Raw genomic sequence first — 21,939 nt, 5'->3', positions numbered from 1 at the left:
CAAATACATCTGAATATGTAGATGACACGACCTAGTCATCACCTTGACCACACAAATAGCATCCTTGGTTTAGCACTTGCAACAACAGAAATCTAAGCCAACGACGATCTTAATCGGTTTAGATTAACCGATCAAAGATTAGATTCCAATAATAATCTATGATTTAATCTAATAACCAAATCTGATTCAATTATGCAGATATTTTTCAAATAAATTAATTAAATCAATACAATATGGTTTTCTTTTTATCGCAGGAGTTAAGAGGTTGGTCATTTTTTAATGCGTCTTATTGTAGATAAATAAAAAAACCCCTTGTTTCTCTTCAGGATTGACAACTCAGTTTAACATTCATGATGGTGTTGACAAATATAAAAAACAGTACCCTATCAAATTAAAACAATTAATACATATCAATCAAAGCGTAGAGACAATTCAAGAAGAAATGACTTTTGAAAACAGGAAAGAGATCTCGATGTGTGTTATTGATGATTCTGAAGCGAAACTTGATGGAGAAAACAAGAGCCAAGAATCTGAACCAAAGGTTAAGAAAATCTAAGCTTAAATATTCTACATCTGAAAATCCAACTATGATGTCGGTAGAAGAAAAAAGAGATGGATGTGCCAATTAAAGAAAAAACAAAGGCACACTAAAGAGAGAAACCTGAATACGGTTGAAACGAGCCAAACCATTTTTTAAAAAAAATATAATTAATAAATAATAGTAATAATAATAAACTACACTAGTGGTCTCATACCCACTAGCCACCTAACCACAAACACTCAACAGCGGATAACATAGTAAAACCAATAAACAATTAATAACCAATATCAATATCCAATGATAATTCATAAAGATTAACCAAACATCATGAGTAAAAGAACCAGCAACCTAAGCAACGTTCTAATGACTCAACTCTAGCAACCTATCAAGCCAGACAACAATCAAATGAATCACTAGAACATCGTTCTCTTCATTGCCTTGATTCCACGATCATATTTTGCCTTTACCTGCACCACAAACACAAATTGAGATGCACAAACAAAAATCCGCGTTTTCCTCGCATTGCATCGACCGACGCACAAAGTGCATCGACCGACGCCCATGCCAAGCATCATTTTTCCCCGAATCTTCTCGCCCGATCTCTGTTTTTACAATCAACAAAATCGATCCCAAGCCACAAGAAAGCCTCACAAAGCCTCAACTAACGTTCTAACAAGCCACACAACATATAAACAAGCAGAGAAATCTCAAGCTTAGATAAGCCATGTTCATGCACTTACCTTTGCCAAGACGATTTTGAACCTTAAACAAGAAGAACTACGCTCCTAGGAAGCTCCTACAAAGATCCAAGCTACAGATCTCTACAGGAACAACCTCAAACTCCAAGAATCTCACCAAGAAAATTCAAGAACACCTACTTTCTTTCTTTTTATGCAGAAACGGCCAAACTCGGCCAAACCCTTGTGTTTTTGCTTTTATAAGAGATTCCAAGGTTTTCCTAATCCCAAAACGCAACGTTTAACTTAAAATCAAACCGCACAAAACAACCTTGCATCGGACTAATGCACCTATTGCATCGACCGATGCATCTCCTAAACCGGGATTCCGGTTCGCGGATGTTACAACGGTGATGAAGAAGCCACCAGAGACGGTTAACCTATGCGGCGGCGAATGCTTTGGCTAAAGAGAAGGGATAGGGGGTTTTTAGTGTTTTAAGAGATAATTTAAAGTTTTCTCACTTATCATTGAAAAACACTATTATTTATCATTTTTATGCCATAGTATTTTTAGGGATTTTTTTCTTTTGTACATTCTTTCTTTTTCTTTTTGTTTATACTAGTCAATGTAAATTTTTGATCTAAAAATTTTCAATTAGATAAAAATCTAAATTTTTTCCTCTGCTATTTGATATGCATTTTGTTTGATTATCTCAAATATATTTCAAATATTTTTATACGTACATGTGATTACATGTACATAAGCATAGAAATATCATATTTTTATTTGTAAAGCTCAATGAGTGTACATATGTATAGACTTATAATTATTATTTTTTTTTTTGTAAGAAAGCCAGACAAAACCCCTGCAGCCCTGTTAGGGCCGGGCCAGACTTCGAAATATAGGCTATAAAGTATTAAAGATCTAGTAATCACCATCTATGTATGTAATCATATATAATAAATATATAAAAAATCCTATTCTATTTTGAAAATGTATTACTTTGTAATTTTCCCCTAATTTAAATTATGGTCCTAACTTTGTAACTTATTTTCACTTATAATCCTGTAAATAATTGCTCATGTTATTAATAATTGAGTTTAACATTAAAAATAATAATCAAATCAAAATAATTGATTAACTGCTACAAAAATATATAGATCACGATATATATGTTTATGATGGTTAGACAAACAATCTTAACAATAAAAAAGATTTGGTATATTTAAAACTATTTATCGTGACACCGCAGTTTGCGGAGAGATTTAAGAGAATTGATTTGGCCAAGATTTTAAACTATGTCAGCAAAATATACATATCTTATTGGTCAAGATTTGTAACACCCCGACCGCCATCTCTTAGTGGTCCCATGTCCACTCTTAGTCCATGGGTCCACCTTCCTTAATAGGCCTCACGTCCTCTCACAAGCCTCGTGTGCCCATCCATATCCGACGGTCGGTTTGCTATGTCTGGGAGGCTTTGAAGCTTTGTTTACCGTTCTTACAAATCACCACAGTGATCTTTTCCTGTGTTTTGTCCTCACTCGCTCAAGCATGCTTAACTCTGGAGTTCTCTCAGGACCCTTGACCTAAGAGATAAGTGCACTTTGGTGACATAGCTGGCCAAATCAATTCTTTTAAAACTCTCTACAAGTCCTTGAAACCGTGGTCTCACAAGAGAACTCCAGTGTTAAAGCCTCCCGGACGTAGCAAACCGGTCGTCGGATATGGGTATACCCACGGGCCGGAAGGAGATGTTAGGCCAACTAAGCAAAGTGGCAGTCGAGGCGTTACAAGTAGTATCATAGTCAAACAAAAAAGAGTGTGGAGTAGAGTGGGCTCCTATCGTTGGGGGTGACGATCTTGTTGCGCAACGAGGCGTTACAAGTAGTATCATAGTCAAACCAACAAGAGTGTGGAGTAGAGTGGGCTCCCATCGTTGGGGGTGACTATCTTGTTGCGAAACGAGGACGTAGCAATCTGTTAATGGGGGTGAATTGTGACACTCCAGTATGCTGAGAGGTTTTAAAAAATGATTTGGCCACCTATGTCACCAAAGTGTAATTATCTTTCGATCAAGGGTCTTGAGAGAACTCCAGATTTAAGCTTGCTTGAGATGATTAGTTTCATAATGGTTGACTTTTCAGGAAGGGAATGTCAGAACTGAGCGAGTGAGGATAAAACACAGAAAAATATCATATGGTTATATGTATAAATGGTAAACAAGTCTTTAAAGTGTTCTGAACGTAGCAAATTGGTCGTTGGATATGAGTAGGTCGACGAGCTTGGAGTAGACGTGAGACCCACTAAATAAAATGGATCTATGGACCAAAAATGAACAGAAGGCCCACAAAGCAAGGTGGTAGTCGAAATGTTACATTTATCAAATGTAGTATATTCGATCAACTATACGGTTAAACAAAAGAACAACCTTAAACTGGTTATATCTGATATAAGTTTAAACGTCTATTATGTTAAATTTTATATTCATTCAGATTGAGAATAATTTTATATTATTTTATATTGTCTTTGAATAACCACCTACCAAAATTAGCCGATTTGAAATGTTTATTTCAGACATTTTTTCTTCTCTGATTTAGTAAATTATGTCTTTTTAAATTTGAATTAAAAAAAAAGGAGAAACACAAGATTTTTGTTTATGATGTGAACTATGTGTTGATTCAAATATTTTTAAAAATATGTTCAAAGAAGGAGGAGAGGCTTGAAATATCTTGAAATTAATTAAAGAAAATAATTTTGTTGACAAATCAGTAGAGAGGGGTAAGTTTAATATTTTCATTAACAAATTGAGTAATGAAAATTAAACCGACGTTAGCTTTCATTTCAATTATTTTAATTTCTAAAATATCTTATAACTGCTATCAAACACTTTGTATACATAATTTCAATGAAAAAAATAGATAAATGATTGATTTTGAACATTCTACATAAGATACTTTTTAGTATGTAAATAAAATAGATAAATGATTGAACTGAACACTGGATTGTTTTAAAAATGTTTACAAATTATTTTGTTCAATAAAATTAACAAGAAAATAAGTAAAAATGATTTAAGTTAACGCAAAACATAATTTTTTTGGTAGGAACACTAAACATAACATTTATGTGTAAATATATATTTTCAAAAATAAATTATGTAACAAAATCTAGAAAAAAGAAATGCAGATAAATAGGATGCTTTATAGGTGCTTTTCCTGCTAACCAATGACCTTTAAAAACCTTAATTTTTGTACTTTTATTTATGAGGAAAATCTTGAAAATGTAAATGAGGTAGATAATTAGATAACAAAAGGTAAATGTGACCATGTTCCCAAAATGAGCCTAATAATCTTGAAGTGTAGGACCTATGTCACATGTGAATAAAAGGGATAATATGATCTCAAATTATTAAATTGAGAGAATCCTTTGAAATAAAAATAAGATAAAGAAACTTTGAAAACCAAAAAATAAACTTTGAAAGGTATTGTACTGCTGCAAATATAAAGAGTGATTTTCTCCCTCATCATATATACAAACATATCCATAATAGTTGAAAGAAATAAATCAATATGGAGGATATTTATAAGCTATGGATTCCGATAGTTTTATTCTTAGTGGTTAAGCTATGCCATTTTATCTACCATTGGAGCAGTCCAAAGTGTAATGGAAAACTTCCTCCATGGTCGATGGGTTTTCCAATCATAGGAGAAACTATCGATTTCATGAAGCCTCATGATGCTCTTCAGTATTCAACGTTCCTAAAGAAGAGAATCCTTAGGTTCGCTTTTTTATTTTTAGCATGCATGTTTAGAAAGATTTTTTTACCTTTTAAGTTACCTTTGCAATTTTTACTTATTTAACCTACCCTAGCATAAATTATATTTTTTATGCATATTTAGAAATAGTATTTCTAATTAACTAAATTAACTTTTTTATGCATATCTATTTAGAAATTTTTTTTCTAAATGTTCTACTTAATTAACTTTAGTATTTATTTGTTTTGTCATTATTTACGGAAAAATACACATGGACCAGTTTTTCGGACTAGCTTATTTGGAGGCAAAGTTATTATCTCAATGGATAATGATTGAATATGAGCAAAGACAAGTCGTATTCCGGGTGTCACGAGGAGCATAACACGACTATTTGGAGATGACAACTTGTTTATGCAGAGCACTCATTCCCATAAACATGTTCGGAACTTGACATTTCAATTGTTGGGTTCACAAGGTTTAAAATTAAGAATAGTAGAAGACATCGATCTCTTGACTCGAACACACATGGAGGAAGTAGCTCAGAACGGCTGCCTTGACATTAAGGAAACAACAAGCAAGGTAATAGAAAAAGGTCATATATTAAACTCTAGAAAGAATATATTATACTCAACCAGATAAATTATTGGTGAAATTAAACGTTACAGATCTTAATTGAATGTCTTGCAAAGAAAGTTATGGGTGAGATGGAACCATAGACGGCCAAAGAACTCGCATTATGTTGGAGATATTTCCCAAGTCGTTGGTTTAAGTTTTCTTTCAACTGTCCCGGGATAGGTGTCTATAATTTGATGAATGTAAGAATTTTAGTAACCTTTACTAGCGCTATATTTGCATAAGATGTGGTGCAAAATGATGGAGGCTGTAATGGTGGTGTTTTGTGGCAGGCGAGAAAGAGGATGCTTAAGTTAATAAAGGAGGAAGTTTTGAAGAAGAGAGTATCAGGAGAGGAGTTAGGTGAATTCTCTAAGATCATATTTGGAGAAAAGGAAGAAGGAAAAGAATTGATAACCATGGAGAACGCAGTCGAGTACATATTCACTTTCTTCCTATTTGCTAATGAAACAACGCCGCGACTTCTTGCGGCTACAATAAAGCTCATAAGCGAAAATCCTAAAGTCATGCAATAGCTTCATAGAGAGCATGCACAAATTTTTAGAGATAAGAATAAGGAAGAGTCTGGCCTAACATGGGAAGACTATAAAACCATGACTTTCACCGATATGGTTAGTATGTGCCAAAGTCATGTACAATATATAATATTCTTTTTACTTTCTTTGATTTAGTTTAAATCCCAAGACTATTTTCATATATATTGTATTAGCTCACAAAAGCAATATTTTGTTTCAGGTGATCAATGAGTCTCTTAGGATTACATCTACAGTACCTATAATGCATAGAAGAACTGATCATGATATCCAGATTGGTGATTATACAATTCCAGCGGGTTGGAATTTCATGGGATATGCTAGTGTTCATTCCAATCCAAACACATACGAGGATCCTTTAGTATTTAATCCATGGCGTTGGAAGGTCAATTAAATTTGACACTCACCTTCAAGTATTTGCTCTATATTCTACTAACCATATACAATTGTTTTAACATAATAAATGTTATTAACAGGGAAAAGACTTGGACGCGATAGTATCCAAAAATTATGTTCCCTTTGGCGCTGGTTCAAGACTCTGTGTTGGGGCTTGCTTTGTTAAGTTGCTGATGGCCGTTTTTATCCACTAGTATTTTTGCACCAATTTTTACTCAAAAATGTTTTTTGGAAGGATTGTACATTAAATGCTATTTAATGCTTATATTCATATCCAAACAAGTTTAGTTAACTTTCTCTACTATCCATATAACCAAACACAATTAAAATAATTTAAATATCCATATATATAATGTTCTATAGTTAATATAGATATTTAGAAGATTTATTCCAGATTAAAAAAACTTATTCTCCAATCATCTCTTTTTGATTTTAAAATTTAAATGTAGTGAATCATCATGTAATACATAAAGTTAAATAAAAAGGTGTATTTTTCCTGCATATATTGTGATTTGAATTTTTTAAAACAAACATATATTACTCAATTAATATAAAAAGTGTGTGTTCAACATTCATATATAGTAAATTTACTGTATATAGTAATTATAAAATTCTAAGAAGTTTATAATTTAAAACTAATATATCTAAACTTAATAAAAAAATTAAAATTATAAATATATAAACATATTAAATTTTCAAAATTCCACAAACGAGTTATATTACATGACGGGTTATATGATATTTCAGGATTGAATTAATAATACTAAAAAATAATCTATCAGTAATATGATATTTCAATACGGGTTAAATACTCATTTTAATGTTTTAACAACATCAATATAAAATATGTCGAATCAAACTGATTTAATTAAGATTATAGTAAAGAAAAATTATTGTGCAGTATACCACGGTTTATATATTAAATCACTAAAATTAATAAAAAAGTACATTGGTATTAGCAAAATTAATATTAAAATAGTACATTGAAAAAAAGTAAAAAAAACTTACCCCACCATGTACTGCAATGTCATAATCTGGTTGATTATTAATTATGCAATTTATTTATACTACAATAAAATACCTGATATTGATTATATATATATATATATATATATATATATATATATATATATATATATATATATGTGCAGGTGGTCAATGAAGGCCGATGTAATTGTAACTCGAAGTTATATGCTTATGTTTCCTCATGGATGCGATGTGAAAATTTCAAAAGACACCCAATTACATGATTCACCTTGATACTAGAGTGAATTCCATATATGATTGTTGGTTCGAATACTATAATATATATAAAATTCCTTTGTAGTGCACAAACTATCATGCAAGAAGAATTTGTAGTTATATTCTAGTTTAGTATTGAATAAACAAATAAGCTAAGAACATATACTTTATATATATTTTTTTATCAACCAAATATTAATCTAGAAAATAACTCTTGATAAGAGTTTACAAAAGGATTTCGAAGAACGAGTCAGTCAATCTGCTCGTATGTTTGACGTCCGTGGAATCCTTGACAGCTGGAAAGATGGGAAGGATGGTCGGAGTAAGTTGAAATCGTCCAAAAGGTTGGAGAAAGGGGGCCATTAATCAGGAGACTACACCATTGCCACTAATTCTGCGCAATCCGTCTCGAAACTCTGACAGTCAACACCCGCTGTCAGTAGGGAGTTCATCGCCCAAATCAAAGCCTGAAACTCCGAATGTAGAGGAGAAGGACTGCGACGTTGACTCCGTGCTCCCAGTAGTTGCGTGGTATCCTCACTATTACAAAACCACCAGCCCAAACCTACAAGAGGATCTGACGCCTTCCAAAAACCATCAACCTGACACCGGGGAGAAGGATCACGAGACTCCACAGGCAGGGGATCTAGGGCAGCCGAAGAGAAAGACTTAGCCTCTTCCCATAAAAATTTATCATTGTCCGCCTGATTAATAACCTCGCTTGGTTCTGCCTCACAACCCTGAAATTTTTTTTTATTCCTATCTTTCCAAATTGACCAAACAATCCGTGGTAGGCAAAGACGTATATTCGGAGCGCCCGCCTGGGTTGGCACCCGCCAAAAGGAAAATCCCCAGAAATTAAGTCAACCAGAAGGAAAATCCCCAGAAATTAAGTCAACGGAAGATAAATCCCAGATCCGACGGGAATGAGAACACTCAAATAGTGCATGATTGATAGTCTCCACCTCCGAATCACAGCATTTACATAGGGTATCGCACCGAATACCCCGATGAGCAAGTCATTCTATCACTAGGAGGGAACCAGAGGCAATCTACCAGAAGAAATGTTGAACCTTCGAGGGAACCTCCAGTTTCCAAGCCTGTGCCCTAAGGGCCATGCAAGACGGTCCATATTCAACCTCTGTAATTAATTCACGTGCTATCCGATAACCCGAATTGACCGAATATTTTCCTGATTTAGTATAGTGCTAAATCAACTTATCTGGTTTGTAGACTTTACTAATCTCCATAGCTTGAATAATCTGAATGTCCGCCGGGTCAATAAGCTCCTCAAGAATTGGCATATGCCACTCCTTAGTAATAGGATTAATCAAATGATTAACCATTAAATTGGGGTGTAACAATCGGCCTCTGCCATTAGCCGGTCTCGGCTGATTATCTGGTATACAGGGGTCCCGCCATACCAAAACATGACAGCCTGAACCTATCGCCCACCTTGCACCATGTTTCACCAAACCTTGAGTAGAGTAAATACTCCTCCAAGCAAACGAGGGGGAATAAGCCTTCTTAGCGTGTAAAGGATGTTTATTCCCAAATTATCTACCTCGCATGACCCGAGCCATTAGGGAATCCGGGTAATGAATTAACCGCCAATATTGTTTAGCCAGCATTGCATCATTAAATTATTCTAATGTAAGAAAGCCCAAACCGTCGTCGCACTTGTCCTTACACACCTTATCCCAGGCTACCCAGTGCAATCCTCGTGCTTTATCGTTAAACTTCCACCAAAACCGTGAAATAGCACTCGTAAGCTTAGACGTTAACTCCTACAGTAGTTTATAACAAGACATGACATGGGTTGGAAGAGCCAACGCGACCGACTTAATCATAACTTCCTTTCCACCTTTCGATAAATACTTTGCAGACCAGCCATTCACTCGATTGTCCAAACGATCGTTGACATAACTAAAAACCTTAGTTCTCGAACACTGAAGATTTTCAGGAATACCCAAATACAAGCCCATACCACCTTCTGTGGAGATACCCATTACAGATTTTAGGTGAGTCCTGCTTTTAGGTGAAACTTTTTTCCCTAACTTAATAGAGGATTTCTCCAGATTCACCTCTTGACCCGAGGCTTCCCCGTAGTTCCCTATAATTTCCATAACCGTAGTACATTTTGCCGCCTCTACTTTATAGAAAAACAAACTATCATCTGAAAACAATAAATGTGAAACAGTGGGACAGTCCCGAGCTAACTTGATGTCCGTGATTTGACTCTCTCTTTCAGTCTTTTTAATATTGGAAATTAAAACCTCCGTACATATTATGAACAGATAAGGAGATAAAGGATCCCCCTGACGTAAACCCCTCTGAGGCTTGATAGGAGACCAAAGATACACACCACATGATCCAAGAGATCCATTTCCTATCAAATCCCATCTTGACCATAACCGCTTCTAAGAAATCTCATTCAACACGGTCATAAGCCTTGTTCATATCGGTCTTAAATGCCAAATAATCGGTTTTACATCGAGGATTTGTATTTAAACCATGAAACATCTTGTAACAACCCGTCCTGTAGACCTCACTAGCCTCACTGCTAGCTGCCCCAACGGACCGTCCGTGGACCCCACTAGCCTCACTGCTAGCCGTCCCAACGGACCCCAAGCTGGCCCTGCAGGGCATCGATCCTAACCCATCACTGTGGACATCCCAATCCACAGTAGGTTATTGGTGCGCCAGGTGTTCCTCGAACCCTGGTCCCCACCCTTTAACAACCTTCCCACAGGACAAGTTGTCACCAATTGATCTGCAGGTCAATTGGTGACAGCTTGTCCTGTGGGAAGGTTGTTAAAGGGTGGAGACCAGGGTTCGAGAACGTCTAGCGCACCAATAACCTATTGTGGATTTGGATGAGTAGTTCCATTTGCCACGGTGATGGGTTAGGGTCGATGCCCTGCAGGGCCAGCTTTGGGGTCCGTTGGGGCGGCTAGCAGTGAGGCTAGTGGGGTCCACGGGATGGGTTGTCATACATCTCCTGAGCAACAAGGATATTATCTGTAATTAACCGACCAGAAACGAATGCGATTGGGTTTCAGAAACAAGTGAAGGGAGAAACCGCTTAAGCCGAAAGCACAGGACCTTTGAGATAATCTTATAACTCACATTGCAAAGGCTAATCGGTCTAAATTCCGACATCCGTTGAGGCCTTTCGTTTTTAGGAATTTGACAAATGTTTGTTTCATTTAAACGCGGATCAAAACGATCCGTACGAAAGAAATCCTTAACCAAAGCGACCAAATCTCCTTTTAGAGAGGACCAGAAGCGTTGAAAAAACAAAGCTGTCATCCCATTGGGACCCGAAAATTTCTCGAGATGCATTGCAAACAAAGCTTTGCGAACCTCTGATTCTGTGATCTCCCTCATTAAGGTCCTGTTCATATAATCTGTAATCAATGTAGGGACTTCTTATAGCATTTGTGAGACTCCCCTCACATTAGACCTTTTGAAAAGATCCATAAAATATGTTGAAGAAATATCCTCCATACCAGAAATCTACTCAGTCCAGACATCATTTGGACCAAATAGACCAGCAATCCTATTTCTTGCCCGTCGCTGTTTCGTGGAAGCATGAAAGAACTTTGTATTTTTATCACCAACCCGTAACCAGAACTTCCTGCTTTTCTGCTGCCAATATAACTCCTCATCCCGGTAGGCCTCCTTGAGTTTTCATTCTATACTCCGAATTTCGTCCTGCGAAATTGAGACGTTTATCTTTGCCTCCTACAAGGCCGCCTTCAAAGATGAAATAATGGTCGGCCCATGAGAAACATTGTTCTTCCGCCACCAGGAAATTGAATTACGACAGCTCCTTAACTTGACCACGAATACCAGTGTCCAAAATTTTTTTGTGCTGTTCCACCCAGACTCCACCGCTCCAGAAAATCCATCATTACCTAACCAACGCTTATCGAAACAAAACTGTCGATGTCACCAAAAATCCGTTTTAAAACAAGTGGCGAGGATAGGACAGTGCTCATAACCAATCATCTCTAAGTAATCGACCTTTTGAGTGGGGAAAAAAGCAATGCCAATCCTCATTAGCTAACGCCTAGTATAAGTGACAACGGACTATCTGATTATTCCGTCTATTACCTCGCCAAGACAGTTGCTCACCATAGCAGGGGAATTCTAATATACCGCAATATCGGATCATAGAATTAAATGGTACAAATGAAGATACTGATCTTAACGCCCCGCCTGTTTTCTCATGGTTCCCAGTAAGTTCATTAAAATCACCTATCATGAACCATGGATCAATTCGAAAAGAACCAATATCAATTAATTTATCCCAAACCTTTTGTCTATCTTGAGGGACGGGATCCCCATAAACAAAAGACAGAAAAATCGTTTGTTGCCCGGAAAATGCTTGAACATCAATTAACCGATTACGGTCATATAAAATAGAAAGTTTTATTTCATCCCTATAACACATAGCTAAACCGCCCCGAGACCCAGAGGGTTCAACAGTAAACAACTTGTCATAACCAAACTTATTCTGAAACTTTTTTAAATAACAAATACATTTTTTTGTTTCTGATAAAAATATAATATCTGGATGATGTTTTTCCACAAATCTCCCAAGTACTCCTCTGTCAGGTCCGCCCCAATGACCTGAAAGTTCCAACTCAAGACCTTCACATTTGAGCCGGTGGTTTCGGGAGAGCCTCCATCCCTTTCTTAACTGGTTGTCCCTCACCCGTGGGTTTGTCAACCGTGAACTTGGTCCCATGTTTTCCCATCACTTTTTGTTTGTGACCCTCACCTGCAGGTTTAGATAGAGCTTTAGCAAGCAAACGTTTTCCAGGAGATGCCAGGGATAATACAGGTTTTTAAAACACTTTCTTAACCCGAGAGCTAGGAAGTCTCAAATGATCTCCAACATTTGAACCTAACTCAACATTACGCAAAGCAGAACTTACAACACTCATATCCAAAGCATTCAGTATAGAGGATAAAGAGGTACCTTGCATATCCACCTCAGTTGAATAAGACACAACCGAACCATTCACCAACGGTACCGTATTCTGCTCAATTGCAGCGTGACCTTCCACTTGGAGACTACCATCCGGGAATTTACCATATTCAAGAAGGTCATCAATGGCTTCCTCAAAATCCGAGAATGCTAAATCCTTATCATACTTGTGTTGAGGGGACACCACCACCTCTGCATCACGCCGAGACTCATCAAGAACCGAAGCTACGGTACCATCCCCAAGTGTCTCCTGCACCGACTTATCCTTAAGGACTTGTTTGGCTTTGTAAAGAGGCTTTGGCCATACCGACCCTGAACCCTTCCTATTTAGATGATATGGAGGAGCCTGACTTGTGTACTCAATAGAAACCCCCTGATCTCCACGCTTTCCACCCATATTTCCCACCTCAGTAGCACCATACAACCTCTTCGGATCCCAACCCAATCCCTGATGACGATTCTGTTGGTTAGAACCGGAACTACCAGCGACAACAGTCGTCTCATATGATTGAAAATCGAGAGCTCTCTTGGCATATTTCCTAGCTTTTCCCATCCACTTTCATTATGATACACCCCTTGTTTTACCATCCCATGTTGTCGCTGAGCCCCTCTCTTATCTGCTTGGTTTTCGAATCCCTGAACCCCATCAGCCTTGTTTAACTCCGGACAGCTTCTCAAATCGTGTGTGAGCCGAAAACAGTTGTCACATAGACCCAACAGCTTCTCATACTCAAGGGAAACTATAACTTCATCCCTAGAATCAAAAGGCACAACCAACTTAAATAGAAGAGGGTTAAAACCGTTAACGGTAACACAAATACTCCCAGAATCTTTATCAATTTCGCGAATAGTACCTATCTTCTTACCAATAGCCTCCAAAGTAGCAATCTCCCAAAGATGCATTGGGATACCAACCACTTTCACCCCGAAATTAATGGCTGAAGGATAGGTTGGAGAGATGATTGGCTCCCAATTAACCAAGGATATCATCCATCCATCAAAATGGTAAGGTCCATTCTGTAAGACGCCTTGCAGGTCAGCCTCTTCTGCAATGTTGAATTGAAAAGTGCCTTGACCAAGATCTGCTCCCACAACACTATCTTCAAGCTTCCGAATCTTTGGAAAAGTGGACACCAAGGACTCCACTCTTTGAACCGATGGGTTCATCTGTCTCCCAATAAGGGTGAGAGAGAATTGCTGGATCCGTTGAGCCAAGACCGTGTTGGAAATCTTGACTGTTTCCGTACGCATCAGAGGAGCCTCGCCCTTGATAAACGATGACTGAGCCATAAGGAACCGCACAAACACCACCAAGCTAACACGTTTCACCTCAATACACCGCAGAACACAACAAATGAACCAGAAAAATAGGCTAAACACTGAACAATAGATGAAACGAATAAGACCCAACCCCCAAATATATACCCATATGCCAACCCTGAACCTCCGAATCCGTAGAGGAGATATACCGAATAAAAAAATCCCAAAAATACACTCAATCTGCAAAATCCTATCAATCCTAGATCTCATAATCCATAGGAGAGAAGGGCGAAACCTTCCATAAGGGCACCAGCGAATCACAATCTTTATGACCACCCGCAAAATCACCAGATTTGATACCCTCCAATCCCAAACATGATCTAAAATTAATCCCTCACTCCTAAAACAGATCCATCGAATATCCCATACGATTAAACCCAAATTGAATCGAATCATATCATGTAAATCCGACTGCAAAAGATTCCTCTTGTTACAACCTGAGCTTCGAGACAATGAAGCTAACCCATTCAAAATCAGAGACAAACTTCTGATCTGTCCCCGACCACAATGACCCCTTAGAGACCACACGAACCCCTCACTCCACCTCCCGTCGTCAACCATAACCCCCATACAAACCTAGATTTCATTCGCCGTCGTCGTCGCCTTCACTTTTATTTTTTGATTCTTATATAATTTTAATTATATACTTTATATTTATATATATGCTTGAGTTTACATTTATGTTTTTCTATTGACTATATAGTCTAAATAAGATAAGCAAAACATATCCAAATATATATAGTAATCTTATTAAAGAAAATTCACATGTGATAAAAAAAGTTGCAAAATAGTCAAGAAAGTTTGAAACGATTGCTTTTTATCATAAATTTGCAATCAATTTACAATAATATTGTGATGTGTATCAATCATTGCAAAAAGTTACAAAATATGTTATAAAATTGAAACGAACATGAATATTCCAAAATTTATGTTACATTATTATATATTTTTTGTAGTATAAGTGAAACAACCCAACCTATTTTTTTTCAAAATGATATATTATTAAGCATCTCATACTACTTAATTAAACCAACCAACCCACAACTCATCTTTAGACCAAACAATTAATATGCACAGCGGAAATATACTAACAACATAATATCATTCTTAACCATTCTATCCAAGAATCTAGCATGCTTCTATACAAGGTTCAAACATTAATAAACATAACCATAACCAAGACCCTAGATCATCATCGTCCTCATTACCATGATTCCACGTTGCAAATTACTTACATCACAAACAACAATTGAGATGTGTAAGTATTATCACAAATATTTAGTGAAACAATCCTCTCATATACTAGGCTATACACACAAGCAATTAAGACCATAAAAAAGAAAACAACATAAAACAGCCAAAAATAGACAATTGGAACCAAAACTGCGTACACAAACACCTGATGTCGATCAACACCCTCCTTGTGTCAGTCGACACCAACAACTAGTATCGGTCGACACCCTTCATGGTGTCGGTTAATACCCTTCCTGGTATCGTTCGAAACCCCCACCAAACTGCACCAATTCTGCATCGTGTTTTCCTTCCGCGACGACAGATGGTGTCGATCGACACCCAGCCTGTGCAACACCTCTGTTGACGATCTCCACCATCAACCGACCCAAAAAATCCACCACATCATCTCCCACGACGACATAACCGAGAACAGTCACACATGGCCACATAAACACTACAAAAGAACACAAAACAGAAAGAAATCAATCATATAATCACCAAATGAATCACACAAACCCGAATTGATTAGATAAGCCATGGTCATGTACTCACCTTCATTTAAAAAGAGATTTAGGATGAACACAACAAAGAACAACACCACAGCAACCTCCCTGATACCAACAACCATGAAACCTCCTTCTCTTCTCTTTGAGAACCCCCAAAACATATCCTTTTGCTTCTCTTAACCCTCCTCAAAGCTCCCTTTGCTCTTTCTCTCCTAGAAGCGTCAAACACCATTAGGACCAGGAAAAGAGGCTATTTGTGCCTTTAAAACGAGACTAAGGGTTTCCAAACCCAAACCAAGCTGAACCGAACAATTTTGAAATGAACCGCTAATTTAGTGGTGTCAGCCAACACCCCTCCTATCCTTGGTGTCGATCGACATCCACCCTAAATTTGGGTTCGGGATGTTACAATAAGATAATAAAATGTCTCTTCTAACGCTCTCCAAATGAGAAAATTAATTTATAAGTGTGGGACCAATAAATGTTACACATGTAAATAAATGGGATATGATCTCAAATTTTTTAATTGAGAGAAATACTTTGAAATAAAGAATAAGATAAAGAATCTTTGACATCGTTGCAAATATAAAGAGCGATTTCCTCCCTCGTATTCATGCAACCTTCATCCACAAAAGAAAAAATATCAAAAACAGATAGAAAGAAAGAAAGAAAGAAATACGGAGAACGTTTATAAGCTATAGAATGTGATAGTTTCATTCATAGTGATTATGAAGCTATGCCATTTGATCTATCAGTGGCGCAATCTAAACTGCAGTGGAAAACTTCCTCCAGGGTGGATGAGTTATCCAATCATTAGAGAAACTATTAAGTTCATGAAGCCTTATGATGATGTTCATCATTAAACATTCATCAAGAAGAGAATCTTCAGGTTCGCTTATTTTTTTTTTAGTGTGCATGTTTAGATATGTTTTTACTTAAGTTACTTTGTCAATTTTTCTTAATATTCATTACATAATTAACTTAATTATTTTTTGTCATTATTTACGGAATATAGACATGGAACACTTTTTCGGAGAACCTTATTCGAAGGTAAAGTTATAATCTCAGTGGATAACGAATTGAATATGGAGATGGCAAAAGACAAATCGTAAACATGCTAGCAACTTGACACCAGTTATTAGGTTCACAAGGTTTAAAATTGAGGATATTGGAAGATATCGATATTCTGTCTCGTACATATATGGGTGAAGGAGCTAGGAATGGATCTCTTGACGTCAAGGAAACAACAAGAAAACAAATAAATAATTGATCTAATTCATGCTGTCTTTGTCTCATCACAGTATTAAATAAGTAGATAAGGTTTATAGGATATCTAATCATCTCAAAAAGTATTTGTATTATTGAACGTTGCAGATCTTAGTTGAATGTATTGCAAAGAAACTTATGCGCGAGATAGAACGAGAGGCAGCAAAAAAATTTCACTTTGTTGGAGATATTTTCCGAGTGGTTGGTTTCGGTTCCCGTTCACTCTTCCTTGGATAGGTGTCTATAATATGATGAAGGCAAGTAATTAATGATCTTAACAACACTATATATAATGAAGGTCGTGATAATTATTGTGACAACCCGTCTGTGGACCCCACTAGCCTCACTGCTAGCTTGTCTCTATAGGCTGGCCCTGCAGACATCGATATTTATGTGACAACCCGTCCCGCGGACCCAACTAGCCTTACTGCTAGCTGCACCAAAGGACCGTCCGTGGACCCCACTAGCCTGCTAGCCATCCCAACGGACTCCAAACTGGCCCTGCAGGACCAGCCTATGAGAGCAAGCTAGCAGTGAGGCTAGTGGGGTCTACGGACGGGTTGTCACGATTATGTGTATATATATATAATGAAGAAGTTACGAAAGAAGGAAGTGTTGAAGAGAAGAGCATCATGAGAGGAGTTGGGAGAGTTCTTTCAGATCATATTTGGAGAAAAGGAAAGAGAAAAGAAAATAATGAGCATGGATAATTTGATCGAGTACATATATACCTTCTATCTGATTGCTAATGAAATAACACCATGAACTCTTGTGTGTACGGTAAAACTCATTAGCAAAAATCTTGAAGTAATGCAATAGCTTCAAAGAGAGCTTGCAAGATTTATTGGAGATACGACTAGCAAGCAGGCATGCCTAACAAGGGAAGACTATAAATCCATTACTTTCACCAATATGGTAATTATGTTCCAAAATCATGTATTAAATTATATACAATTTAAAATCATGTATTTTGCATGTTATCTAAAATATCTAACATTCTATTTATTGTTAGTTGGTTTTAAATCGGATCCCAAAAACCTCATCATATACATTCTAGTAGCTCACACATGTAAGTTATTTTGTTTCCAGTGATCAATGAGTCAATTAGGATCTCAACAACAGTGCCTGTATACTTAGGAAACCTGATCATGACATCAAAGTAGGTGAATATACAATTCCAGAACGTTGGAACTTCATGGGCTATCCTAGTGTACATTTCAATTCAGAAAAGTATGTAGATCCTTTAGTATTTAATCCACAGTGTTGGAAGATGATTCAAAGTTTGATCTACATTGTTCCCTTATTTGTTCCTAGTTCCACTTATAAAATTCACTTTTTCTTTGATATGAATCAAACTTTATTAACAGGGAAAAGATGTGGATGCGATAGTCTCAACGAATTACATTTCGTTTGGCGATGGTCCTAGACTATGTGTAGGATCTTACTTTGCTAAGTTGTTGATGGCTATTTTATCCACTATTTGCGTAGATATAGGTCTTCTTTATCACCTATTGACTCATTCTTTAGTTTTCATATTTTTAATTATGTCAAAGTAGTCACTGCATCCATTTGGTTTGTTAGGTGGTCAATGAAGGCATAGATCATACAAACTCGAAAATTCATAACTGCATCGATCGATGCACTCCTTGCGTTGATCGAGGCATTCGCCGGATCATCAACGAACTCGATATCTCTCGACTTCTCCAGAATTCAATTGTCCAGACAACATCCGTGACACCAAATCCAACCTCAACAGGGAAAAAGCACACATACAAGCACACAAGCAATCAATCACCCAAAATCACACCAAATACACGTTTAATCGCTTAGATAAGCTATAGTCACGCACTCACCTTTGAAACAAGCAGATTTGACGAAGAACAACGAGAATTAAGCTTTCCCACAACCCCTACTCGACACCCACACTCATATCTCCTTCTCCATGCTTTATGAACACCAAAAACTGACTAAAAAAAGCCCCATAAACTCACAAAAACCTCTCAAGAACTTATCTATCTCTTAGGGAATGACAAACAACAGCCAAAACACTCAAAGAAGTCGAGTTCCAACCTTTTATACTCGACCGTTGGGTTTTTGCAAACCCAAAACGCGACAAAATGAGCGTTTCACTTAGTCGTTCCGCACAAACCGAACCTTGCATCGATCGATGAACACCCAAAACAGGGATTCCGGTTCACGGGCGTTACAGTAATTTTGTTGTAATTTTCTATTCAATAAATAAAGTGATTTGTATTATAATTACAAAGAAAATACTCCTTTATTTTTTTTTGTTCATTCTTTAAGGGCAATTTTTTTGTTTTAAATTAGATGATCTTTTCAAATTTCAATGTAAAATTAATTAATTTTATATTAGTTTTAACAATTTATATCATGTAGACTGTTTTTATCGACTAAATTGTGTTTAGGTAGATATTAAATGACGTTTCCATTTAAAAATAAGTAAAAATTAAATAATTTCCTAATTTTTGTGCATAATCCTAAATCATCATATGTATAAGAAAATGGAGAGAGAATAAATTTACGTTTGATTTCCCATTTTTGCTTCAATCGAATAATGATGTAAGCAAGTTAAGAAAAACATCCAAATAATTATTAAAAGATGGTTACAATTACACCATGATATCAAGTTATTGAGAATTTTATTGCTTCGTAGCTGAAATTCAAACTAATGGTGAAATATATTATGCAAATCTTATATATAGTAAAGATTTTAAGACATAGATCAAAGTCAACTGTTCTCACCTTTTATTTTCAAAATCATTTTGTCAATAAACCTTTAATAAAATAGATATATTGATGTTTAAAATTTTTGTCAGGTTCTTATCTCAATATGGGTCATAACTCATATGTATAGAAAAAACTTTGGAATCATACACAGAATAAAAAAAATATTTTGGAAACACATATTCCTCCGAGAGGATGGTTGGGGCATAAATTTACGACAAAATCAATAATCTGATTCATTTTTAATTAGGCTTTGCTGTAGCCTCTTTTGAATTTATTACTTCCTTGGTAGCTTAATGTATATACTCTTCTTCTGATGTGTTCATAGCGCAAAGTTTTACGACTAAAACAACATTATATATACATCACCATGACATGAGTTTTTTTACTCATGAAACTATCCTTTTTTTTATAAGATATTACAATCCAGAACAGTATGAGGATAACAGACGCCAAACTGAGAATAAATTTGCAACTGCAGTTTATATCATTTTCTTTAATTTATATTAAATTTAAAATAGATGCTGTCAAATAAATTAATACTGCATAAATAGCCATAGTAATTAAAATTTGAAGATGATTTAATTTTTATAGACTTGGACTGTTTGCTTCAAAATGATGTGTAATTGATAAAAATGAGGGGCATGATTACGTTGGATGCTCACCCCACTTCACTTTAAATTAAAAGTTCTCATCTGCTCAAAACGGAGGTAGTTTAATTTATCCGACAGACAGATTACTTTGAATTGGTGAATAAATACAATTACGGGTTTGCATTCTCAACGCTTAAAAAAAGAATATGTGAAGAACAATAATTTAGTTGTTAATTCTAAAACGGATAATTTATCACATAGTGCTAAAATGTATCCACATAAAAATAAAATAAAATATAAACTTTTCTCCTCAACTCAAGTTTGGATTTCTATACCATTCGAATAATTCATAATAGTAGTTTATGTGGGTGTTAACTAAGAAATCCCACTAGAGGTTATTTTTTTTTAATTACTAGTACAATTAGGTACTCTCCCGCAGTAGACCAGGGGCTAAACTTTTTATTTGATATAAATTTGTAATAGTTTTTGTTGTTTTTAATGTTATCAATAATCGTTTGTGATTATAAATTCTGTTTGCTTATATAATAAATTTGTATGTTAAGAATGTTTTTTTCAGAATTTATATAATGTTTTTTTAGACCATTCTTCTTGACTACTACAATCGACTACTTGCTCACCTTAATCTTTTGAATCATCTACATTTTAAAAGTGGCATGAAAGAATTGCTATATTTACAATTAATTAAATAAGTGCTGTTCTGTGAAAATTATATCTAATAAATCATCGTATTTTGCTTCCATTCAATCGGGCGGGTACGTCTTCAATGGTTATGCTTGTTTGAGTTGATTTCTCAGAACATTTTTAGTAATAATAAAATATGTTAGTTATGTGAAATTTTTTCTAATCAGAATAACGAAACATAATTACCTATAGATTGTGTCATTGATCGGGCTTTTCATCATTTTGATTTTTTCACCTTCGTGTGAATGGGAGAGAAAGATTACGAGAGAGAAGCTGTAATTAGTTTCATTGATTTTTAGTTTTCCACCAACTAATATTTTAATTAAGTGTCTAATTGTTTTTTTTCTACCCTTAATGATCTTATTCTTATTTGTATTGTTTCTAATGGCATTTCATTGTATTTTTTACACATTCTAATATTAATTTCATTTTTGTACTTATCAGTTAATATAATAGGATAACTTAAATTTTAATAAATGTTTATCCGTAGAATAATCACTAAAACTATATTTTTTTAAATCATAACAGAAGAAAATAAAATTTATCATTATAAACCTATTCTTTTTCCGGAGATCAAGATAACCCTCTTCAGTTACCTTGGATTTTATGATCGCTTTATAAGGATAGGAATAAAAAACTATTAAAGGTACATATTTAGAGCCAAACGATATTATAAATCAGACTTTATGTGAAAATCATTATGGGAGGAGGCATAACTACAACCAGGAGAGTCCTCGGGTATCTCCGGTTTGTCGGAGTCCGTGGACATCGGGGATAGTCAGGGTCATTTTTCTCGAT

At 35.8% G+C, this 21,939-nt stretch overlaps 2 protein-coding genes and 2 pseudogenes across 3 annotated transcripts; 2 read left to right on the top strand and 2 right to left on the bottom strand.

Moving 5' to 3' along the window:
- The first annotated feature begins 5,260 nt into the window (after positions 1–5,260).
- LOC104698775 (cytochrome P450 708A2-like) lies at positions 5,261–6,817 on the top strand (annotated as a pseudogene). The gene is made up of 5 exons (XR_015560221.1): positions 5,261–5,552; positions 5,639–5,788; positions 5,879–6,217; positions 6,342–6,524; positions 6,616–6,817. The product of XR_015560221.1 is annotated as a cytochrome P450 708A2-like (transcript).
- Positions 6,818–12,167: 5,350 nt separating this feature from the next.
- Positions 12,168–13,587, bottom strand: LOC147942369 (uncharacterized). The gene is made up of 2 exons (XM_087455841.1): positions 12,768–13,587; positions 12,168–12,566 (listed from the first exon to the last, which is right to left on the bottom strand). Exons 1-2 carry the CDS (start codon positions 13,327–13,329, stop codon positions 12,439–12,441), a joined length of 690 nt encoding a protein of 229 aa, XP_087311967.1. The 5' UTR covers positions 13,330–13,587; the 3' UTR covers positions 12,168–12,438.
- On the bottom strand, positions 13,517–14,066 carry LOC147942368 (uncharacterized). Its single transcript, XM_087456029.1, has 2 exons — positions 13,631–14,066; positions 13,517–13,530 (listed from the first exon to the last, which is right to left on the bottom strand). Exons 1-2 carry the CDS (start codon positions 14,064–14,066, stop codon positions 13,517–13,519), a joined length of 450 nt encoding a protein of 149 aa, XP_087312155.1.
- A 2,250-nt stretch (positions 14,067–16,316) lies between these two features.
- LOC104698774 (cytochrome P450 708A2-like) lies at positions 16,317–18,701 on the top strand (annotated as a pseudogene).
- The last annotated feature ends 3,238 nt before the right edge of the window (positions 18,702–21,939 follow it).

The sequence above is a fragment of the Camelina sativa genome, chromosome 6 (assembly GCF_030686135.1).
Source record: "Camelina sativa cultivar CO46 ecotype springtype chromosome 6, ASM3068613v1".
Classification (NCBI taxonomy): Eukaryota; Viridiplantae; Streptophyta; class Magnoliopsida; order Brassicales; family Brassicaceae; genus Camelina; species Camelina sativa.
Note: the sequence above shows the minus strand (reverse complement) of the source record. Positions and strands in the feature narration are given on the sequence as shown.